This window comes from Cyprinodon tularosa, unplaced genomic scaffold (assembly GCF_016077235.1).
Source record: "Cyprinodon tularosa strain WSP-4 unplaced genomic scaffold, ASM1607723v1 ctg791, whole genome shotgun sequence".
Lineage (NCBI taxonomy): Eukaryota > Metazoa > Chordata > Actinopteri > Cyprinodontiformes > Cyprinodontidae > Cyprinodon > Cyprinodon tularosa.
Window position 1 is genome coordinate 116,723 of NW_024039553.1, and position 25,755 is coordinate 142,477.

At 37.7% G+C, this 25,755-nt stretch overlaps 1 protein-coding gene across 1 annotated transcript in view; it reads right to left on the reverse strand.

Annotated features, from left to right (window-relative positions):
- fig4a (FIG4 phosphoinositide 5-phosphatase a) overlaps positions 1 to 25,755 on the reverse strand; it is an 80,026-nt gene that overhangs the window by 43,873 nt on the left and 10,398 nt on the right. The window contains exons 4-10 of the mRNA XM_038271170.1: positions 17,736 to 17,892; positions 13,167 to 13,217; positions 12,504 to 12,667; positions 11,173 to 11,301; positions 6,512 to 6,612; positions 5,185 to 5,347; positions 733 to 830 (exon numbers count right to left, since the gene is read on the reverse strand). Of these exons, the coding sequence (XP_038127098.1) occupies positions 733 to 830; positions 5,185 to 5,347; positions 6,512 to 6,612; positions 11,173 to 11,301; positions 12,504 to 12,667; positions 13,167 to 13,217; positions 17,736 to 17,892 (863 nt within the window). The remainder of the gene's footprint in view (positions 1 to 732; positions 831 to 5,184; positions 5,348 to 6,511; positions 6,613 to 11,172; positions 11,302 to 12,503; positions 12,668 to 13,166; positions 13,218 to 17,735; positions 17,893 to 25,755) is intronic.

Below are 25,755 nucleotides of genomic sequence, written 5' to 3' on the forward strand. Positions count from 1 at the left end.
CTGACAGGGCTGTTTTTTACCCTGCCACACGAGCTTTGTCATTTTTTTCCCACATCAGAATAAATCCCTTATTACTAATAATCTATAATACATGGCTCAAACACTGCTAGAAAGTTTATTTGAGAAAAAAAAAATGAAAAATTTCACTCAAATGATATCATTATTGCCTTGGAGAAGAATACATTATTGTAAGGTATATATTTCAAGAGCATTCAGGCAAAGTAACAGTGTTTAACTTTTGATTCAGTGATTAATTGATTGGATGAATTAATTAATTACATAATGCTCCCTCAAATTAAGGAGGGTTAATTCAGTGATTTAAGATTTTACTCTACTCTATGTTTTAGTTAAAATGGTTAATCTTTCACAGTTCAATGTTTTTATTGTATGGACATCATTAATCATTCATAGACAGTAAAACTGCTATTTCTTTTTTTATTTATTTATGTGTGTTCAGTAAACTCTGTTAAATACTTTTCATCTGCCTTTAAATCATTGCTTTTTAATGTTCCCAGGGCTTTAAAAGATTTTGGTAAAGTCTTTCTAACAATTCATCATGATCATGGAAAACCCCATCCATGATTTCAAGAGCTTCCCATACAGTCACTAATGGATTAAAGGGGGATTTTCTTTGCACAATATATTCTGTTAGCTGCCACCTTGGCCAGGTCTCATTTGCAAATGTGAATCTTGACCTACAGTAGGAGGAACATTTCTTAAAGTGCATATTACCTTAACCAGGTTGAGGATGATGATGGGGGAGCCAAACCGCTGCAGCATTTGGTCAAAATGCAGGGCAGCTATATTAGCATATGGATCTGCTTGGTCCACTGTAAAAAAAAAAAGAAAAAACAAATAAAAAAGAAACAGACCAGAATGAAACAGCATTTACTGAATTTAAAATGTACAAATTTTAATTCAAAAATTTTTCTAAATACGTAGATTAATGTCTTTATGGTGCGCTAATTTAGACATAAAATTCTCATCTCAGCAGTACTGTCATCAGAGCATTTGGTAGCCCCTAAAATCATTCAGTTATATAAAAATTACCATTTTATTATACATAACAAATATTAAATAACTATTATGGATAAAACACAGAAAAAATAATCATAACAAACTGCATCAAACCCTTTTAGCCATGACTACAACAGTGTGAGATCATGGAAGACCTGAACCGAAACAGAAGCAATATCACAATTGCTTATAAAAACCTCCCACAAGAAAATAAAGTTTCCACAAAGGTAAGAGGTTCCTGAGCAGAGATGGCAAAAGTACTCACTTTCCGTACTTGAGTAAAAGTACAGATACTTGTGTTAAAAAATACTCTGGTAAAAGTGGAAGTACTGATTAAACTTCTTTACTCAAGTAAAAGTAACAAAGTACAGGCTTGTAAATTTACTTAAAAGTATAAAAGTAAAAGTAGAAACCACTTTTTTCATGCCGTTGCCTACATTTTAAATGGATGTCTGCCAATAGGACTAGATGTCAGTTGTGTTCATTTTCAATCATCTCGTCATCCATACTACTATGCTAACGCCACCGCCACCAAGCTGCAATGATTTGCCGTGAATGAATACCGCCGAATCTGTCGATTCACCTTGTAGTGGTGCGTCAAATGCAACGTAGATTCCCATCCAATTAGATTGAATTTGGTATTGATGACGTGAAAAATAATAACGGTAACTCCATTGAAATGATTCAAAACTAAAGTAACGAGCCAATTTTTTAAAATGTAAGGAGTAGAAAATACAGATATTTGTGTAAAAATGTAAGGAGTAGAAGTAAAAAGTCGCCATAAAAATAAGTAGTAAAGTAAAATAAAAATATCAGAAAAATCTACTTGAGTACAGTAACAAAGTATTTGTACTTCGTTACTTCCCATCTCTGTTCCTGAGGGAAAAATCTTTTTAAAACCGGGTCAGTTTGATAAGAAGAGTTAATTTACTGCATTATTTTGAAATTTATGCATTTATCATTTTAAGGTTAAAACTTTTACCATGACTAAAAATTGCTGTCAAACTTAAGCATAAACTTGGCTCATGTTGTTGCTGCATGTCTTCCTTTTTCAATCTTCTATTCACAATAAAAACTGGTAAGACTTGACCTGCCTTCATCTTCCACACATGCTGTAGAAAATAGCATGGAAGCAGTGTTGTTTCATAGACCCCAGTTATAACCTCAGATTTATTGTGCTTAAGACACTTCTAAATTCACAAGTAACAGGCTTTTTTATATGGTATAACTGTAAAAGCCATAAAGGGACACGAAAAGAATGCTACAAATGTGAACAGAAAAATAAGACCGGTCTGCCAGAGGCATCATCTCATGCAGCTGCATTGGTATCCTTGGTAAAGATGTGCAAAAGAAAACTAAAACTCATTTTTACCACAGTAGCTTAACCAGCCATGAAAAGTACTTCAGTCCACAAACAGTATGTTTAAAGATTATCTGACTTACTTGAATGGTATGTTTACCAGTACTGTGTTTCCCATTTGGATGTGAAGAGCATCAATAATGATGAAGTATAAAGAAATAAGTAAAAAGTGATTCCAATTCTATTGTACCTCATCTATCATTTTCCCTCATTATAGTTTGGGTCCTCATCCTGAAGAGTCAATGTGATGATAATGTCAACAGAAGAGGACTGAATCATTTTGGCTATCAACTTCAAAGTCTTATAATCTGCCATCTTGTGTAGGGTGGTCTGCCTTGGCTACTAGGAGGCTTTGTCATTGGTATATATTTATATATAAGGCTATTCTTGGTGCGTTTCCGTCTTATTTATGTTCACTTCTTATGAAAAAAAGTACTGGTCATTACTCTCTCCGTTCTCAGGCTGTTGTCTTGTTTTCTGTCCCACATGTCAGTACTGAGCTGGGTAAAAAGGCCTTTGCTTACTCTGCTCCCTTTAAATTGAATTTGCTGCAAAATAACTTGAAACTTAGTAAATTGGTTCCTTTGAATACTTTTAAGCTGAGAATGAGATGTTTTGAGTTGGACTCCCTCACATGTCAATGTTTTAATTGAAATTTTATTGTAAGTGCATATTATGCTTTTATGTGTGTGTCTTTGTACGTATGTAATGATGTGATGTAATTTTGATGCCTATCTTGGCCAGGTCTCCCTTGCAAAAGAGATTTTTAATCTCAATGGGTATTACCTGGTAAAATAAAGGATAAAATAAATAAAATCTTCAATAAAGTCCCATTAGCGCTTTTCACAGATATAGAGACTTTGCAGTAGTGTTGTAGTCAGACCACACCAACCGTTACCAAGGTGACCAAGACTAGGCAAAGACCTTTAGAGGCCAAGACCAAGACAAGATCGAGACTTTATATGGTCTTGGTCTGATCTTGGTCACAGCCTGTGTAGGTACCAGATCTGCTCGGGGCCCGGCTCTTTCTCATGACATCATGAAATGGCAACACCTCGTTGACACTGTCATTGCTGTCAACTGTATTGCACCCAATCAGATCTCTTCTGGAGTCTCAACATATTATTACCCATATTTGCTATAATTTTACATTTCATTGGCGATCAAAAGCAGCCGAAATTAGAAAACAATCATTCTCAGTCTTGAAGGAAACCACTTCCTTCTAAGACAGACTGAGCTCTGACATTTAACAGGGTGACACAAAAAGTTTCAATACTTCTGAAGGCAGGGAAGGATTAATGGAACATCTTAAAACATGACTTGCGTAGAGATTAAAAACAAGGAAAACAACAGTTATTCTACTTACGTAGAAAACAAACTGTTGTTGCTGACACAAAGTAGCATACCAAAATATGACTGACAAAGTAGTATACCCAAATAGCTACAGAGCACAGCGCTACCCAGCTCTCCCCCTTTTTATGCAGTTACTTGTTCACCATAAACATATTTTTTCATCTTTGTTATTAATCAGGTAGAACTTCCTCATTTATTAGACAAGCTAACATTACAGATGATCCCAACTCGGTACATGGACCCTACATTGTTATTATGTAATAACAATTAATCAATATAGTGTGTAAAGGTGCTGACCTACATTTCTGTAACAAATATTAAGTAGCAATAACATAAGAGTGATATTACACCTGGGTTGACCATGGATTGTTTATGACCACTTTGGGATATAAAGTAATATTTATAAAAACAAAACAAAAAAAAGATTAGTACTTTTCCTTTGGGTTTCTTATGGAGATCAATGAGGCAACAGAAAAAAATAGGCTTTTTCTAATCCCTAAAAGCCAAACAAATGGCAGAACAATTTTTTTGAAAAAATCTAATGATCAATTGAAATCACACATAGGTAAACTGTATTTAACAATTTTTTGTATTAGAATTGGTTTAATTATATGTAATCTAGAGGTATTATGAATAAAAAAAAAACAATTCACAATTTTTAGTAATAAATAAAATAGTTAAAAGAAAAAAATGTGACAGTTAATAAACTTTGAGTGTCCCTGTATGTGGAAACCCAGAGCTAAGGATAAATATTCTGAATATTTATCAGTAGTATAAAATTTTAATCAAACTGTGCAAGGATTAGTCCATTTTCAAAAAGTCAGGTAAGGACTGCGTTTTGGGATCAAAGGAGGACCAGGACATTGAGGCAAGCCGAGATTGATTTTAAGGGGCTATTCTGTTTGACAACCCTACCAAAGGTCATCTGAGGATAGAAAAAGGCCATAGCAGAGGAAAAAAGGATTATTTGTTCATGCAGGCATTGTGAAAAAGCCAATCCCTGTGTTTCTGTTGATACACACACAGTAAAATTTGTCCTTCTCCGGTTTCATCAGTCTCGCCTGATCACCTCCCTCTGATCAAGGTTTCAGAGCTTTATTCCTTTCATAAGGAGACCAGAGAAAGAATACAAATATGGAAACCATGAGGGGGCCACTTTCCCTAATCCTTCTAGATCCTCCTTTGTGCTTCATCAGGAAATAGGGTGTTAGTTAGAAACCAAACTGATATTTGAATGCAACATTTTAATGCTTCAAACTAGTAACTTCAGGTTATTAGATGCAAAATGTAATTCTTATTGAGGAGTCTTTGGTTCTGGGCCTCTCTGCTGCCTAATAATATTTTCAGTATTAAAAAATTCAGAGCTTTTAAAGTGCTTTTTTTTTGTAGGCACAATTTAATAATAAAAATGATTCCTATACAAAAGTCTATGAGATGTGAGGCAGCAGTCTTACATCTTATTGGGGGCTTTGGCATCATGGTGGAAATGTCCTGAGACCAGTAAAGTGGGACAGAACCTCGCACTTGGACGTAGGAGGAGTAGCTTCCTGCTGTAAAAGACATAACTGAGGCGTCATTGATAATCTGCTCGGTCTCTACCTCGTTAGCTACGTCGCCCTGGGGAAAGAAATAGAAAAACCTAATTAAAACATGAACATGGTTGTAAGAAGCATCCATTAATAAATTGCAGTGGGAGAAAGTTCCAACAGGGAAACATGTATGTTAATAACACAGAATAAGATTTGTTTTCTCTCATCAATTTATAATGTTTCATTTATGAGGCTGTAAACTCAATCATGGAGTCTCTCCAGTTTTTTTTTTTTCTATCATTTCAGCATCTGTAACTACATCAACTTCTAAATTGAACCTTTTCAGTAATCATGTAAACAATTTAAATATATATATAAAAAAAAAACTTCTTTAATGTTAAACGTCTTTCTTAGGTCACAAATTTTCCCCTTTAATTGTAAAAAAATATATATGTTTTGGAAAGATCGAACAAGGCTTATTTTTGTCAAAACAAAAACATATATTCAAACCTCAAAAGAAGCAACAATTTGTTAGAAAAATATATTTTTCTTTTTTTTGTTTCATGAATTCACACAAAAACCCACAAAAAAGGCAACAAAAAGCTCAAAGTTGTCTCACAATACAGATAAATAAGTATAATACAAAAAGAAATTGTATGCTGAATGTTACATTATTCTCTTATTTACAAATTTCCATATATTTATTTTTGTGTAACTTAAATACTACAGGGGGAAAAAAAACTGTCAAAGCCTATGTGACCCTATATGAAAAAAAGTAATTACTCAGCAACTGAATAAGATATTCAGTAAAGGATCTATCAAACACACTTAAAATCCAAATCAAACCAAACGGTAATCTGGCTTTTAAAATATAGCAAGTGGTATATGCAAATAGAAAAAAAAAAACTAAAAATAATGTAGTTTTCAAAGAATATCACACTACTGAAAGAGCCATGCAGTTCATTCACGTGTGCCCAAAAACGTGACTTGATCTGCAAATCGCCCCAATGAGATATTATTCACCAAACTTTTTTAGTAAAGTGGTCAAAACAGAAGGTTGAAAAAAGACAATTTGTGCCTTAAGTTCATTCTTCCTCCCACAAAACGCCCACACAGATACTCATGCATGCAGAAGAAGAAGCAATGGATCAAATTAACCCCCTGTGATCAAGCTGAGTCATCTCAATCATGCTGATGGCCCTCGGCTTGTTTCCACTGTCTATTGTCCCTGTTGCCGCAGTAACGGCTGTACCTCGCAGTTGGCACCTCTTTTCAAGAAGCGCGTCCCGGCGAATTTGCTGGAGCGCCTGGCAATGAGGGTGACGTGAACCGGTCGGCCATAGATCAGCAGCTCTGAAGTCCGTGAGTTAAGAAAGAGGGTAATGATAATAGGAAGAGGAAAGTGTATTGGCTAAAGAACACACCGTCACAATAAATATATTAAAATAAATTAGTAAAACCATGAATATTCTCCTAAATGTGGTTTCATGTACAAGTGTATCTTCAAAAAGTTAAACTCATATTACATAGATGTTGTTGTACAGGGGATATTTTTTTCTGTTATTGTGAATAATTCTGGCTTACATCCTGCAAACGCCTAAATTAAATTAGATAAATGAAATAATACTAGGGCTGCAACTAACGATTATTATGCTAATCGATATAATAAACTTATTATATCTTTGATTGATTGATTAATAATCAGATAGCGAAAGGTTCCTTAAAAAAACACTTTATATGAAATTAAACCAGGTAAAACAAAAACCTTTGCAGTTCTGAGTAGTTTCCAGTTCTGGATAGAGCATATTGACAGATGAAAAATTTTTTTTATCTTAAATGCAAAATATTTACTTTCTTTTTTGCAACTTTGGTATAATTGCTGCTCAAGGTGCTTTGCAGAGTCTCTACAGTCCAATTAACAATTAATCAATTACTAAATTAGTTGATCATTATTTCAATAATCTATTAAACATAATCTATTAAACACAACTAATATAATTAGTTGTTTGAGCCCTGAATAGTACCTACCAAAGGTATATTTAATATATGAGTCTTGTGTAATACCCATAGATTATTACAATCTACAAGACCACAGCCACATAAAACATGTTTCAAATGTGTTTGCTGTTCAAAGTGTGCTATATCCATCTATATCAATGGAAAGTTAAGACAAACGCAAGAAAATTGAGTATTTCCAATGATGATTCCAGCACTTATTTCAACAGTTTGATGGATTTGTTCTTGGTGTGGCTAGAGTCTTGCTACTCATTACCCAGAAATGACACCAAAAGAAAGACAGCTACTAAATGGCGCAAGAACCGCAAAAACCATTGAAATATTTTTTGGAGAAACTTCACCGACTAGTTTTCTGACGCTCTGTGTACATTTTTCACTGCCATTTGGGAAGACATTTTAATTTCTGGCATTGGTTTACTGTGTTTACTGTCTACACATTACCCACCTCGCCTGAAAATTGAGATACATTTGTTTTTTTTTTTTTGTTTTTGTTTTTTTTACAGTGTCCTGTCTGGCAAGGTGGCAATAAGAATAATTGTCTTGATGCCAAAAGGAGCCCAACAGATTTTACTTTCACAAGTGTAGCGGTATCGCAATTGCCATACCGCTCCACTTGTTTCATGTATATAAATTGCTTTATTATAATTATGCAGGGAGTTTTACAGTTCATATGGACACTGCAATGTAAGTAGAGCAGAAAAACAGAAGAAGAAGAAGGAAAAAGAAAAAGAAAAAAACAGGACAAAAGATGAAAGAAAGAGGAGATAGGAAGGAGACAATGACAAAACATTTTCAGTCTGCTTCAACACCTGTAATGAGATGGAGAAAAAAAAAAAAAAAAAAAAAAGAACAGCACAACCAAAAAACATGGTACGAGATATACAATAAAGCAAACACCTTGAAACTATCACTAAAGTAATATTATTAAGTCTGACATGTACTCTGTGTTACCTGAAGATATGAATGTGGGGTTTCTGTTTGGAAGTGAATCTCCAACTACCTGAAGCCTAGCACCTGTAGTTGTTTGTGAGGGTGAACTTGTGCATGTAAAGTTTTAACCATAGAAAAAAATGCTCAATAGTGGTTGTGGAGAGCCGGAGAGGCACACCCCCCAGAGCACTGAGTCCAGCGCCGGGAGACCCAAAGCCCCAGGCGCCCAAGGGGACCCCAGAAGCGAAGGCACCAAGGCGGGGCCAGCCCCGGAAATCAGACCCCACCAAGGCAGGAGGAGAGACAGCCACGAGGAAGCCCCCCAGCCACCGCCATGCCGGCGCCCCGGGGAGCCGCGGGGACGAGTCCGCGGGCCCCGCCGGCAGCCGGCCACCCCGAAGTAGGGCCGGGCGCCGAACACCAGCCCCCCCACGGCGCCGACCGAAACGCCCCAGCCCCACAGAGCACCGAAACACGCCCCGCCCCCACGCACCAAGCCCCGGCGACCGGCCGCAACACCCACCGCGACCGCACCACCCAGGAAAACACTAAGACGGCCCCGCCCCCGGACGGGGCCCATGCGCATCCGCCGCGAACCGGCCACGAGCGCCGCGGGACCCCCCCCAAAACGCCCCCCCGGCCAAAAGCGCAGCCCCACCCCACCAAGACCGATGCCAACAGCGCGCAACGAAACACACCGCGCACAGAATCAGCCCGAGAGCAGAAAAGCCGCCCGGCGCAAAACCGCAAGAGGAGCAGACCGCAGCCGGCGCAACCACCCCCCCCAGCAGCCCGAGGGGCAGCACAAAGCCAGAGCGGAGCGAACCGCGCCGCCCCCCCACCGGACGATGCCAAAGCAGCCCAGCCACGTCCGCCACCCCCCCCCGCAGCCCGCACCAGGCCCCGACACGCGGCCAGAGCAGCTCCGCCGCCCCGGCCCCCCACCACGCGCCGGTCATAGCCACCCCAGGCCCACACCCGCCCCGCAGCCCCACCCGCCGCGATCAGTGGGAACAGAGCAGCCCCGCCATGCCTCCAGGAGGGAAAACCCACCCGAATACCCAGCCAGCGCAGCCAGCCCGCCCAGACCGGCCCCCCAACACTACCCCCGCCGGAGCCGCCCGGACCCCCACACACCAGCGGCGCGCCGCCAGCAGGACCCCCACCCAGCAGGCCCGCCTGCCCCCCGAGAAAACAGACATGCCAAACCCCCCAAAGAAAAAAAGAGAAGAAAAAAAAAAAAAAAAAAAAAAAAAAAAAAAAGGGGCCCCCACAATGCGACAGCGGACACCAGACACAGACCCGCCCGCAACCGCTCCCCCCCACCGAGGAAGAGAAAAAAAATAAAAAAATAAAAAAAAAATAAAAAATAACAAATAAATAGGTAAATAAATAAATTAATTAATAATTACAATTAAAATAAATAGGCAAAAATTGAGATACATTTGGAATTGACTGGCCAGCAATCTGTCCTGACTTACCCCATCATAGATAATGCGTTAAATAGAATCAGCCAACAATGCAAAATGTCACTATTAAAACACCTTAGAAGAGCCAAAAATGTATAACTTTGATGTCAAAACACACTTATTCATTTAAAAGGAGCCCCAAAGCCCTTTTTATATGTATATTTTTTCATTAACTGTACTCCATAAACATATTTTTAACAAAAAATAAAAACATAACTTAAACCAATCTGTGTGTAAGGAATGTATGTGATAATTTCAGAATTACATTTAAAATATATAACAGAAACAACACTGTCATAAAGACACTGATTTTAATAATGTTTCCGCACTGTATGTCTTGTAGTTATAGAAATAATATTAATCTGAAAAGGAACTTCTTAGGGTGTAGAAGTGGTTTACTAATAATGTACCAACAGAGGAGGGATGTGAAAGACTATATGCGCTCCATCAAGACGTTCAAGGGGTGTTGTCTGTTACATTACTTTATCAGTACATAAATTTCATTCAACCTTTAGATATATGCTCAATTGATATCCTCTATAGTGCACCATCTGGCTCTCTCATGGTCATGCTAGGTATCCAGCAAAGGCCAGGCAGTTTCCGGGAATCATCTAAACTCGCCCACACACTGTCAGTGTGACAGGACAAACTCACGTGTGAAAAAGATACACACACAAACGCACAAAAAAACAGATCAGCAATGAGTAAAGGACAAATTAACTAAGTGTACTTGTATATATATATATATTTTAGCAAAAGCTAACATTTCACTCTTCTTGATATGATTGTGAATGACTTCAAATTTTAATCTGAGCCTGAAGCAAACTTTTACCTGAATCAATCAGTGTCTGAGCTTTGTAGCAGTAACTCATGAATAATTATAACACAAGCTGTTCACAAGTCCAGAGGAAAATTATTCATGTGGAACCAATACAGTGACTGGCATTTGGAGTTTTTATACAAAAGATCCAGAAAGACTCGATATAAATGTAATAAACCTTAGGCTTATTGAAACACACTTTAACCTAATCCAAAAGGCACAACAAAATAAGAACAATTAACTTGCTCCTAGCAGGCAACAAAATAGAGAGATTATGTAATCTCCTGTGTCTATACACCTGAAAATTGGTGCTGGAGGGCACAACATTTTATTCATTTTGATTCGTTTCTCGTTTTGTTAGCAGATCTGGTTGATTTTGCTTTGCCTCCCTTGCTGCTGCTCAGTGCAATCCACGTGTTATGATGAAGGCAACTCAACAAAGAGAGAAATGGTAACAAAAGATGAATGAAGCTGTGTTGGTTGGGTATGTGGGCTCACTTAAAGCAGGAGTCATCACATATATTCTCCAATCCAATCCTCAGACTTTTTTTTTAATTTTTTATCAGTCATACACTTTTACGTTTATTTCAATAGTGGTAGAAACAGCACAATATATTTCCAGGTAAAGGAAGAAACAACTTTTTCAAATAGAACTAAATCAAAGTTTTAAAAGGATACTGGACTGACCACAGAAGCCATGGATTATGTACATAAGCCAGTCAGGATGCACAATGTCCTTGACCCTCTCAAGGAGCTTTCCGTTCCAAACATACTTGTAATACGGCTCATTTTGGAGGCCGTAAACCACTGAGGAGGAAAATCAGACAGCAAATAAAACCAGCAGGTCATTTTACTAACCTGGATGAAGTCCAAATTACTGGTATCAGCTGGATAATTTTATTTTATTTAAAATAAAATAAAAAATCATTAACCATGCATTGTATTTAAAAAAATGATGGAAAAGTATTAAATACTTGTATGTTGCAATATATTGGTATATTGTTTTTAAGAACTTTTCTGCTGATGTACCAGAATAATCAACAACACACTAAGCTTAAAAATGCAACAAATCAAAACAACATTGTAAAATGACAGAATTAAAAGCTTTAACTGAAGAAAAACAAAAATTACTTCAATATGGTAACTAAATCTGTCCAAATGTTTTCTGGTTTTCTAAAACAGAATCATTCACAAACAGGTTCACATGAAAATATTCCACATATCCGAAAGCTGTGCCCTCCAAAAGCAGCCTAAGATGTACTGATTAGGCTGAAAATGAACAACTCTGTATCTTTTAAATATTTGGCCTTCCTTCAAGGAAATATAAAGAAATATAATATGTACATGATAATAAAACTTAATAATACTTCCACAATTTAAACAGATTACCAGAATATCTACATTTATTCATTATAGCATCTGTCCCTACATTTTATCTGATTTGAATTAAACTCAAAAACATGCCAGAGAGTAACCCTACATGTTACTGGTTAATGCATTTACAGGCTGAATGTGGAGAGAATCATTTTTATGCATTTAACATGCATTTTCCTGGGAAAGGTAAATCTAAACTAAAATGACACGTGTTTTTGATAATGTGCCAGAAATGTACAGAGCTGTTCTGGTTGCTTAAAAAATAATTAGTTCAATCATTCTTAAAAATGGAGCCCAAACTCTGAGTTAACATTTCTTTTATTAAAACTTATTTTTTCCAACTGTATTTTCTTGTAAAGAGAAAATATTTTTTTTTAACCAAATTATTTTGAGATTGTGCATGTTTCCTTTTTGTATTGCAGCTGAAGTATGCTTTGTTTCGTTAGCCTTTTGAAAGTACAAACCCTCCCTTCTTTCCAGCCTCTCTTCTACCCAATTATTCTTTAAGCAGTCTAGGTTAGTTCATTCTAGTTTCCTTACCTTGTATGTATCATGACCTTCACTAAAGACATAAAAATGGCTGCCCAAGCATACTTAGGGCAAGGCATTAAGCAAGAGGATTCACCTCTGCTCACCTTGTGTAGGCAGACCTTCATCCTCAAAGATGTCAAAGCTGTCCTGCTTGCCCTGTGCATGCACCTCCTCCGTGGAGGAGGGAGCTGCTGCCGACCACAGTTCATAAGGTCTCTGCAGCAATGTCAGGTTGTACTGCAAAGAGTGGCTCAGGTCGTAGCTGTAGCTGCAGGGTACAAAGGCAATGTCATGTGAAGCAAGAACAGGCTGTACTGCTCTCTGTAATTCACCCTCACCCATTTGTACGGCTAAAGAAACGGAGATTTCAACAATAAGAAATATCAAGCACAGTTCACACCAGGTAGGACGGAGTTGTCAGCTCAATGAAATCAAGTAAAATTGAGACCTTTGGCAAAATTACAAAACAAGCATCTAAATAGAAAAGACTGTCTAAAATCATTGCTTTGAATTTTGTTAAAACATAATAAAATAAATTTCAGCTACTTTTTTTATTGCTACATTTTCACCAACAAGCAGCTTGGGCAAAAATGAAGGAACTTACATAATTACTCAATTCATTCAGAAATATTCTTTCATTTCATGTAAATTAAAACTACACTTAAAATGTTAAAATCAAGATTAAAAAAATACAAATGTATCGCCATCAGGTCTCATAAACTAAAGAAAAAGTTTAAAGCAAATAATTCTGACCGGTTTTGTCTCACCTGAAGTAGAAGTTGCTGGAAAGGTCCACATTCTGAAAGATCCTCACGTATCTTTAACATGAAAAAAGAGTCACTCATTAATTCAGCTTTTATGATTATATATATATATATATATATATATATATATATATATATATATATATATATATATATATATATATATATATATATATATACATATATATATATATATATAAAAGATTAGCTACAGTACTTATTTATAAATTTGGAAGGTAAATTTAAATCTAGAACCTTTCTGCAGGTCTGTGTAATTATGAAGTGTATTAGAAGCTTATGTCTCTCAGATGTTTGGCATGCTGAGGTGAGTGAATCTGTTAACTGTTAGTCTGAACTATGTTGTTTTTCAGAATAGAATATATGTCATCAGGTGGGTCATAACCACAGTAGCTTATACAAATTCTTAAAAGTGGATACAATATACACAAAGTGCAAAAAAATGGTGACAAACTTTCATTTAGTTGTTGGTTAAATCAAGACTGGAGGATTATTTATTAAAACCTAGGCATGTGTTTAGCCCATTGAAACGCAAGTTAGACATACAATAGTTTAACGGGGATACATAGTAATTTTAAACAGGTGATTATTTGATATTGCTACAGGAAATAGGCAATAATTATACAGTATTAATTATCACTGACCGAAAACAATTCTATTAACAATCATTTACCATGTTAAGAATAACCTCTTGGTAATTGTTGGCAAATCGCCCAAACATATTGAAGTTAGTGTTGTACATTTTCCATTATTTAACTGTTTTAACTGGCTGATTTCTACGGAGCCCCACTGATGACATGGTCAAAACAAATTTTTAATTGTGGCCACGAAGTAGTATTTCGTGCGCACGAAATGCTACTTCGTGGCCACGCAATAAGTTTAACGTGCGCATGCCTTCTCTAAGGTTGATTTGCTTACCCAGTTGTCCAGGAATGATATAAATATTATTAATAAGTATTTCGTGCGCACGTTAAACTTATTGCGTGGCCACGAAATAGTGTTTTGTGCGCACAAAATACTTATTGCGTGGCCACGATTAAAACATTTTTTTGACCATGTCATCAGAGGGGCTCCGTAGATTTCATCTAAATATCAATAAATATAAATGTATACTGGAAGATATGGCTGACTTGTAATTATCACGCAACGTTTAGATGCTGTATTTAACTTAAATGAAAATGTAAAGTTCTACCTTTAATTGTGCTTGTTGGGGTCTGTGGTTCTAAGTGTTTGGCAGTTCCTTAAAATAATGAAAAAATTTAATTAACTAGTCACAAGTCAGATTAACTTTTTATGATATAAAATGTCAAAGAATTTAGGAAAACATTCCCGTTTTTAAAACTTAAAATACAACAAGAGGTTCGATTATGGAATATAAGGTGTTTTTTATTGATTAATAAATGAAATAATTAATTAAAAGAACTAAATACCTGATAACAATGAATATCAATCTGCACTATTTTAGTATTTCTGATTTATCAAGTGAGTTGCAATATAGTGATGTAGATGTGATGATGTTTTGTCTTTATAATAGATCAATAAAATATGTTTCAACTTTGCACAATTACAGCCTTCAATTGACTATAAATTAGATATGGAGCTGGAAAATAATACTTTTTAAGCGGTTTAACAAAAATACAATTTACTTCACAATAGAATTAAACAAAAGATACAACTTTCCATAAAAAAAAAAAACCCTAGCAGGGCTGTAAGAGCACTGAGAAAGTAAAACCTGTGTGTCGAGTAAAGGCAGTAGCTGTCATTCAGTGTTAAATGAAGTGAGGAGCTTATTTAAATCACATCTTCTAACAGACGTTTATAAAGTTTTTGTTCCTGCAAACAATGAGCAAATCCCAGAAACATTTAGCCTTCATTGAGTGCTTTTTCTGTAGGAACGCTGTCATTGATTCCGTAGCTTTGCACCATCAACTTTCCTCTGTGTTCAAAACATTCTAAAGTTGCACGTGGCTGATGCATGCACTTACACTAGGAAACTGTAGTCCTAATTTTTTCACAATAATTAACGAATATCAAATCTGTTTAAAGCGTAGTAAAGACCAACACGTTAATGACTTTTACAAACTAATTAGTTACAGTGCTTGTTTTTGCAAGATTAACATAGTTACTGTAACATGTTCCTTAATAACGTCCTAGTCCCACACCTGGTGGTTATAGATGTATCAGCAAAAAGATTATAATAAATTCTGAAAAAGCTTATGCTGTCACTTTCTTCATTAGCAAAATTAATTCAACAAAATAGAAGGTGCAAAACTGAAGCCAATATCAACTTTTCTTAATTTCCAGAGTATTTTTCGCAAGTCAACCAAGTCTAAATTGTTCTCCAAGTATTTCACCTTTTCTCTTGTTAGCTGAGCGCCCTAGAAATAGCAATCTTTCTGCTTCCAATTTGCCAATTGAACACAAGTGTTTCTCCTACTTAAAAAACAACACAACTAAATGCCACGCATCGACAAAACAGCTTCATTCAGTGGTAACAGGATGATGTGGACAAATACGCATATTCATAGATCTGCAAGCACTCAGTGGAAGGTGTTGTATTACATCCAAACAATTTTTTAACCACAAAAGGACTTGTTTTCTTTGCACCAAATGTATAATGATAGTACTAATCTGACGCCGAGACTATTAATTAAGAGTGAAACCGGATTTTAATGTTACTTATGACACCATCTGTTGGTGTGAATGAACTGAAATGCAGACAGAATGTGAAGGAAAAAGAAATGGACAGCATTCAATGTGAGGAAATACCACAAGCAGCCTAATTGGTCAAATGTTATCTATAATTTTGCAAAGCATCTCAATGAATTTGGGATAATTAAATTAAATCACCATTCAGGAGGAAACACAAATTTAGAAGTGAATCATAGTTTACCTTTGTAGAAAGGTACGCTTGGCTTAACCTGAGGGTTAAGCTCCCAATTTAAAACCCCTTGTTGCATTTCTAAGAAACATCTCTGTATAAAACTAATTAGAAAAAAAACAAAAAGACATCCACACCACACCTTCACACATATACACAAAAACAACTCATGATGACAAATGGACCACCAGTCCATTTCATAGATTGCTCTGGCACAAGCAGTATTTTATGTTAATGTTAGAGGCTTTATTTAATGTACATACAGTTTTTTCCAGGGATGTGTTACACACTCAGCAAAAATATTAATGTAACACTTTTGGTTTTGCTCCCATAAACCGATCCAGAGCATCTGCATATAGGACAAAGTCATATATGCAGATATATCCAGCAGCTTTACAGAGCCATTGAATAGAAGTGGAGCACGATCCACAAGCCATAACAGACTACCCTCAATACACGACCAAAAGCTCTGTTTGACATTCCTGCAGTCCGCATGCCAATTGCAAGCCCCCTCAAATCTTGCGACACCTGCGGCATTGTGCTGTGTGATAAAACTGCACCTTTCAAAGTGGCCTTTTATTGTGGGCAGTCTAATGCTACGTTCACACTGCAGCCTGAAGTGACCCAAATCCAATTTTTTTGCCCATATGCGACCTGGATCTTATCTTTTCATGACAGTCTGAACAACACAGATCTGATTTTTTCCAATCTGACCCAGGCCGCTTGGCTATGTGGTCCTGAATCCGATATGAATCTGATCTTTTCAAATGCGACCTGTGTGTGAACGGCCAGGTCGGATTCATCCGACCTGAACGCCATTAATACCCGACAAAGGACACTATTCTGCGTCTTGCTACGCAATAGCGGCAAGAAAAACAACAACCATGGCAGATGATGATGCAGGGAGCACTATTTATGTTTAACCATAATGAAAAGATAAGAGTTTTTATAGTTGGAAAAGATCGCTAGATGAGAGCCGGCACTAACATCCATGTTTACTTCCGTAAACACAGAGCACACTGGCCTGTGACGTCATTACGTCCTCTACTGCGCATGCGGGACACTTGCGTTGTATGACTGCAGTTCACACAGTAGATCACATACAAGTCGCATATATTTGGAAATATGAACGGGAACGCAAAAAAAAACGGTTTTCACAAAAAAATCAGAATTTAGCATCAAGGCCTGCAGTGTGAACGTAGCCTAAGGCACACCTGGTATCTAATCAGCGTCTTGATATGGCACACCTGTGAGGTGGGATGGATTATCTCAGCAAAGGAGAAGTGCTCACTATCACAGATTTAGACTGTTTTGTCAACAATGTTTGAGGGAAATGGTTATATTGTGTTGTGGAAAATGTTTTAGATCTTTGAGTTAATTTTATAAAAAAAATGGGAGCAAAACCAAAAGTATACATAAAACCATGTATACTTTTGTTGAGTGTGTCTTCTATAAGGGTGTTTATTTTTGTTTTTTCTTCTGAGTGTGTTCTATACATTTGAAGAGGGTGATCTAAGGATGCTAATCCTACATTTCTGTCTTAGTATGATGTGTGAATTCTGAGCTGGATGATGATAAAATTCTTGATTAGAACGCTCCTTTACTAAAAGAAGTTTTTTTTTATTTGCATAACAAAAAGTAAAAAGTGGGAAGGTGATTTTCTGAGACAACACCTTGCTTCATCAGGATGTGAGACTCTGACTGAGTCATTGGGGATGTAGATCATGGTGGTGTCCTCAATTTTGTAAATGGAGTGGCCGCCGATGTCAGCCATCTTTCTGCGCTTGGTGATCAAGACAATGTAATACCCCTCCAGGAAACGCACAAACCCTACAAAAAAAAAAGAAAAAAAAAACAGAATTGAGGAACCCTTTTAACAAACTTTTTTTAACAAACCAACAATTTATTCACAGATCAGCCACAAACATCAGAGCAGATAATTAAAATCGATTGCAACTAGCAAAGTGAAGCATAACTGTATAATTATGAGTGGTTTGGTGTACATTTGCATATAGCCCAATTGTGAACCACTTTTTTTCTGCATCGACACAACTTCTTTTGTATTTAAAAAAAGGTTTCTTACATATTTTTGCAAATAAACATGTAAATATGTTCTTAAATACACTATATTGCCAAAAGTATTTGCTCACCTGCCTTGACTCACATATGAGCTTAAGTGACATCCCGTTCCTAATCCATAGGGTTCAATATGACGTCGGTCCACCCTTTGCAGCTAGAACAGCTTCAACTCTTCTGGGAAGGCTGTCCACAAGGTTTAGGAGTGTGTTTATGGGAATTTTTGACCATTCTTCCAGAAGCGCATTTGTGAGGTCGCACACTGATGTTGGACGAGAAGGCCTGGCTCTCAGTCTCCGCTCTAATTCATCCCAAAGGTGTTCTATCGGGTTGAGGTCAGGACTCTGTGCAGGCCAGTCAAGTTCATCCACACCAGACTCTGTCATCCATGTCTTTATGGACCTTGCTTTGTGCACTGGTGCACAGTCATGTTGGAAGAGGAAGGGGCCAGCTCCAAACTGTTCCCACAAAGTTGGGAGCATGGAATTGTCCAAAATGTCTTGGTATGCTGAAGCATTCAGAGTTCCTTTCACTGGAACTAAGGGGCCAAGCCCAGCTCCTGAAAAACAACCCCACACCATAATCCCCCCTCAAACAAACTTTACACTTGGCACAATGCAGTCAGACAAGTACCGTTCTCCTGGCAACCGCCAAACCCAGACCCGTCCATCAGATTGCCAGATGGAGAAGCGCGATTCGTCACTCCAGAGAACGCGTCTCCACTGCTCTAGAGTCCAGTGGCGGCGTGCTTTACACCACCGCATCCGACGCTTTGCATTGCACTTGGTGATGTATGGCTTGGATGCAGCTGCTCGACCATGGAAACCCATTCCATGAAGCTCTCTGCGCACTGTTCTTGAGCTAATCTGAAGGCCACATGAAGTTTGGAGGTCTGTAGTGATTGACTCTGCAGAAAGTTGGCGACCTCTTCGCACTATGCGCGTCAGCATCCGCTGACCCCGCTCCGTCAGTTTACGTGGCCTACCACTTCGTGGCTGAGTTGCTGTCGTTCCCAAACACTTCCATTTTCTTATAATACAGCTGACAGTTGACTGTGGAATATTTAGGAGCGAGGAAATTTCACGACTGGATTTGTTGCACAGGTGGCATCCTATCACAGTTCCACGCTGGAATTCACTGAGCTCCTGAGAGCGACCCATTCTTTCACAAATGTTTGTAAAAACGGTCTGCATGCCTAGGTGCTTGAATTTATACACCTGTGGCCATGGAAGTGATTGGAACACCTGATTCCAATAATTTGGATGGGTGAGCAAATACTTTTGGCAATATAGTGTACCATTATGAAGCTTTACAGATGCCATAATAATCTAATCACAGCATCATTTCGACAACTGACAGGATAACGGACCACGATGCTAAAGCGCAATGGTGAGAATAAAGATAGTGTTTTACTTTTAGGCCAAATAGATATTTAGGTCGCTCCTGACCGATGCAAGTTCATAAAAATGTTTTCTGTTTTGACCTTCAAGGCCTGTGGCAAAAATAAATTATGAGGATCCACAAAGCAGCAGATCTCTGCAACTCCTCCAAAGTTATCATGAGCTTCTTTCCAGGTATCTAAACTAACACTCAGTTTGGAGGTGTTTGAATAATGAGATATTGTTTTAGAATATAAACCCTACTTTAAACTAAGCCACAACCTCATCTCTGGCCTATCAGAAACACTAGATGTTTGAAAAACATCTGTACTTTTACAAATTAGGTACCTTCTAAAGACTATTTGATCAGCTATCAGAGTAAAGGGTTTGAATACCCATGTATATCAAAAATTACTGATCATGTGTAAAAAATAAAAATAAAAAAATGCACATCTTCTTTAACTAGTACATTTATACCCTTCTTTATGTTTGTTTATCCCTTGCATCCAATCAAAGCTTGCAGGAGTATTGATAAAAAAAAATAGTTTAACTGATTGAATACATTTGTAAGGTACTGTATAATGCTAAATTTGTGTGAAAGTAATCTAAAGCTCAGTGCACTTTGTACATGATAATTAAAAGTTAATCATTTCCATTCAAAATCCCTTTTAGTAGGGATTATAGTGAGTTTCTTACTCACTTCTTTAGTTTATATATGACCTATCGCTGCATTCATGCTTTTATAACTCGAATCTGTCCAAGGCAAGATCCTGCAACCAGGTTAATTATTTTCTTTTAACTATGGCTCACCTATTTTCTCATTCATAACAGTTCAAGCATAAGATGTTTCTAAGTTATTTTTAGAAGGGACATAAAAACCCAAACAATAAAAATAAAGGGATTAGTCACCTGTTGAAGGTTAATAATATAATTATATACAGGTCTTCTGTAAGACATTCAAGACTTTTTTTTTCATGGTATTCTAATATTAACCAAGAAAAAAATTCATTAGCTTAATGCAAGTCATTTTGTTAAGATGAGCTGATAATCTCCAATGTTTCTGAATAGGTTATTATTTAATGCAGAACTCGATTTCTTTTAAAGTGCTGTGTTTTGTTACCAGGAGACTGGGTCAGAATGACAAAACAAGCGTATGACATTGAATAAAAATATACTTGGAATGATGATGTCTAACAAATACTGTAATAAGAGTCAAAGACCCTTAGGAAACACTGTCACCCACATGGGTGCATCACTAATATCATTACGGGACTAAATAATGCTTCATGCACGGAAATGGAAAATAAGAACATAGACTGTCTAACCAGAGGTAAAAAAAAAACAGAACACGTTGATATCAATGTGACCATTAGATCTGATGTTCTAAAATGATGGTGGAGTGAAACATAACAAAGAGGTTTATTAGTAGCAGTATATTCTTTTAAAAATGGGGGCAAAATCTTAACAGCATCCAAGCAATTTCAGTCTAATTTCATTTAAGATGAGCTTAAAATAAATTATATTCTCGTTTAAAAAGAAAATACTGCATACTAAGACAAAACACATCTTATGGCAAACGCAGTGCCTAAGTGCAACCATTAAAACATGAAATTTAAGGCAATCATAAAACTACATTTGGCCAGCAACTAATGATTATTTTGCAAATTCAATTAATGTTGGGATTATTTTTGTAATAATCAATTAATAATCAGACAGCCAAAAAGTTCTTAAAAGAAGATTTTTTTACACAATTAAAAAAAGGTTAAACTAAAACATTTCCACTTGAGAAGTTCTGGAAAGAGTATTCCGACAGACGAAAATGCTTATTTTTTCATCTTAAATGCATAATGCATATATATAATGTATATATATTTTTTACAATCTTGGAATAATGACTGCTCTAATGGGGTTGCTCTGTCATCTGAAGGCATGTTTTAGAGTCTTTACACTCCATTTAATGATTAATCAATTACCAATCAATGATTATTTTAATAATCGAGTAATCAAGATGAATCCGATTAATTGTTTCAGCCCTAAGTTACATATTAAAAAGATAATAGATAATATAATTAACTAGAAAATTTCTAAAGAAATTTTGATGGGGGTCATCTCCCCCCCCCTAAATCGATTAAGGCTAAATCGACAGTTAAAGAGGTCCGAGTGTGGTCTGAGGGCGCCATGGAGACACAAGACTGAAGGCTGGTTGCTTCCAGGCTGCAGCAACATATGACAACTTATTGAATATTGATGAGTATGCCATGACTGTCAGCCTACATTTACAAATGCATTGAGGACGTCAGCATCAAACAAAACATCACCACCCGGGCCAACCAACCACCCTGGATAAATGGTGAGGTTAGGAAATTGCTAAAAGCACGGAACTCAGCTTTCAAGTCTGGTGATAAAGAGGCACTGAGAACAGCGTGTGCCAACTTAAACAGTGTCATCAGATCAGCAAAGCAGAACCACAGCCAGAAGATCCAGGATCTTTACCACGATGACAGCAACACCAGGTGGATGTGGAAAGGCATTGATCATGCACTATAATACCCCCCACCCCCGGTTAGACGCAGCACTGACACTGACTTCCTAAATGAACAGAACAACTTCTTCAAACAAGGTTTGAGGCACTAAACAGCACACCAGCAGTGAAAGCAGGCAGAGGAGAGAGAAGGCACTAAACCTGGACGTAGCTGAAGTGAGGTAACTCTGAGGAGATTCAACCCAAGGAAGGCCCCAGGCCCCGATAACATACCAAGGCAGGTGTTCAAGGAGTTTACAGATCAGCTGGCTGGTGTCCTCACAGACATCTTTAACACTTCGCTGGACCAATCCATAGTGCCAGCATGCTTCAAGTCTGCCACCATTATTCCAGTCCCAAAGAAGCCTCAATTCACCTCACTAAATGATTACCGGCCTGTCGCACTGACTCCAATCATGATGAAGAGCTTCGAAAGGCTGTTTAAAGAACACATCGTCTCCAGTCTGCCGCCAACATTCGACCCGTTCCAGTTGGCCTACCAATGGAACCAATGGGCTGCGTCCTGGGCCCCGTGCTGTTCACCCTGATGACACATGACTGTGTCCCCAGGTTCACCACCAATCACATGGTGAAGTTTGCAGACGACACCATGGTGGTGGGCCTCATCACGGAAGACAACGACCAGGACCACAGAGAGGAGGTGGAGCAGCTGGTGGACTGGTACAAAGATAACAGCCTGATCCTAAATGTGGAGAAGAAGGAGATCATCTTGGACTTCAGGAAGAACCGGCCTAACCACGCTCCACTGCTCATCAACAGCTCAGCTGTAGAGGTGGTCAACAGCACCAAATTCCTGGGGGTGCACATCACAGACACCCTCACCTCGAATGGAAACACCACCTCACTGGTCAAAGGGCACAAAAGCGCATGTACTCCCTGTGGAGGATGACGAGAGCCCACCTGCCCCAACCCATCCCCACCACCTTGTACAGAGGCACCATAGAGAGCGTTCTGACCAGCTGTCTCACTGTGTGGTGTGGAGGCTGCAGTGCCTCAGACTGGAGGAAAGTGAGGAGAGTGGTGAGAACAGCAGAGAGGATCATGGGGGCTCCTCTTCCCTCCATTAAAGACATTTCATTCCAGCACTGGGTGTCCCGAGCACATATCATCAATGACCCCTCACACCCCCAGCATGGACTGTTCTCCCTGCTGCCCTTTGGGAAGAGGCTTTGCAGCAATCAATGCAGGGCCAGCAGATTCCATAACAGCTTTTTTCCCTGCTGCCATTAGACTGCTGAATGTTTTGTAAAATGGGTTATTTTATTTATAAGGGGAAAAAAAGAAAAAAATCAATGTTTATCAAATGTTTATACTAGAACATTTCTAAAGAAATTTTGAGGGGGGCCACCTACTACCCGCTCGGGGAACCCGGCCAATACGGCCCTGGCACGTGACGTTGGGGCTCCCCAGACCGACTGGTTACACCTTTGAGGGCTGCTGAGGGAAGGAAAGAGGGGAAGCCCATGGGCACAGAGAGCTGTGTGCCACTTTGGCTGAAATCTGGGAAATAGACGTGCACAGCGTATGATGCACAACAGTAATTTGGGATGTCCATATTGAACTGCAGTGGGTAAAGCTCAGTTGGCGGTACTCTAACATGTGTTAAAAAGCAAGATCAAAAAAATTGCAATTACGAATTTAGTCAAAATGAAAAGCTTAGATCTTTTATGTTACATTTAATTTTGAATTAATTATTCAGAAAATATCAGCTACCAAACTCTCATAAGAGACAAGGTAAGGAGCACTGGATGAAGTATCTGCACCTCAGTTAAGGCGGCTCAGACACCGGTTACGGATGTCTGCCGTACACCTCGCACGGTAGGTGTTCCAGGCACGTCCCATTGGGATCAGGCTGGAGGGGATGAAGGTACAGTAGTGTCTGGGAAGAGTGAAACCTGGATTTCTTCTGCTAAGACTCCTGCCCTTATAGACAAGAGGCAGAGGAAGAGTACAAGTGTTGGCGAAACAATAGCATAGTTAGGTGTTAAATCAAATATATTTTATTTGAAACACTGGTCTTCTTACTGCTTGATCTTGGCATTTTAAAGATATCTTAAATAGAGCTTATGTGTGGATCTAAAAAATAAATACCGGTACCTATTTTACCCCAATACAAAGTAATTCAAGAAAAGATGGAATGTAAAGTCATCAATAGCTGTTAATCTGGATGGAAAGGAGCCATTTCTACAGCTTTGGGAGTTGACCTAATCAAAGTGGAGCTTTTTTCTCAAATGAAAAAACTATATAAATACAGAACAATTTGGAATAATCCAATGTGTGGTCAGCCAAGCACAAATTACACCAAAGTGCAATATCACCTTATTCAGGATCTCTCATGAGATGGTTTTACTACTTTACATCAGTTCATAAAACAACAAGAGGAAACTGTTTACACAAAAACAAGCTTATTGAGAGAGTTTTGAATCCAAAATCACATCTACCAAGGGAACATAATGGCCTGTCAATAATCTGTTAATAAAATCATGATGACACCTAAGATTGTTCCTGGAGTGGTGAGAATAAAGTTGGACTTTTTATAACTGCACATTTAACATAAAACTAACTAAAACAACGTTTTTAACTTATAATCAAAGAAGGTGGTGGCCAGCGATGCTTTCATGCTTCACAATCTAGATAACTTTTTAGCAAATGAAACCATGAATAGAAAATCCCTCAATAAAATGTTCTTCCATCAGTTTCTGAGTTTTTTCCAAGCATATTTAGATAATGCAGTGCGACAACAACTTAAAGCGCACAACTCCACCTCTAAATGGCTTAAATTACAAACAAAGAAGGCTGCCAAGTGGCAAAGTCAAAGGTAGAAATTAAATCCTGTTGCTGTGTCATGGCCTTAACACTAATTGAAAAAATAATTCCAAATGAGTTGAACAAAATACCTCAAAAAGGCAATAAACATCTTATCACTTATGTTTGATGGACGTTGTAAAAAAAAAAAAAAAATGCACAGCAAGTTATAAGGGTTTGAAATTTAAAACTGTATGATTTCTAACCAATTTCAATCAGTAACAAAATGCTCTTACTGCAGTAAAAAATAAGGCCAACTCTACGGTTCGGATTATATGTGAAAAAGCTCTTATCCAAATCTGTAGGTGTCAAATGTACTTCACCAACAAACTAATGAATTCACATATCAATGACTCTGAAAGTGTTAATCACACTATGAGTTACACAAGCCACTCATATCTTTTGAATTTCAAACAAGTTAGCAGTAAATGGTCTTCAAAAAAAGACTGAGCTGTGTCTAAGACCAAAAGAAAAAAAAAGATTGTAAAAATGTCTAATTAGATCAGTAGGTCAACATGAAACCTGGACAGAGAGAAAATAGGCTTTTTGAGAAACATGAAAAGCTAATTAATCAATACAATATTTACAGCAGCATCACATAATTTGGCGTGTCACATTCACTTAATTCATTCCATTTCTAAAAGAGATACAGGGAGTCAAAATTATTTGTTGCATTTTTTTTTTATTAATGCAGGTGATTGACTAGCTCTGAGTGATGAAGTAAAGTGATTTTTATAAAAAGCAGTGGTTTTGAATATATTTGAAAATTAATGGCACATAAGAATTGTAGAATTTACCTATAATTAAAAGCATATGCCCCTAACTTGGTCATTTTTTTTACAAAGTCAAAAATCATCAGGAGGTGCTAACTGATGTATTTACAGACTGCGA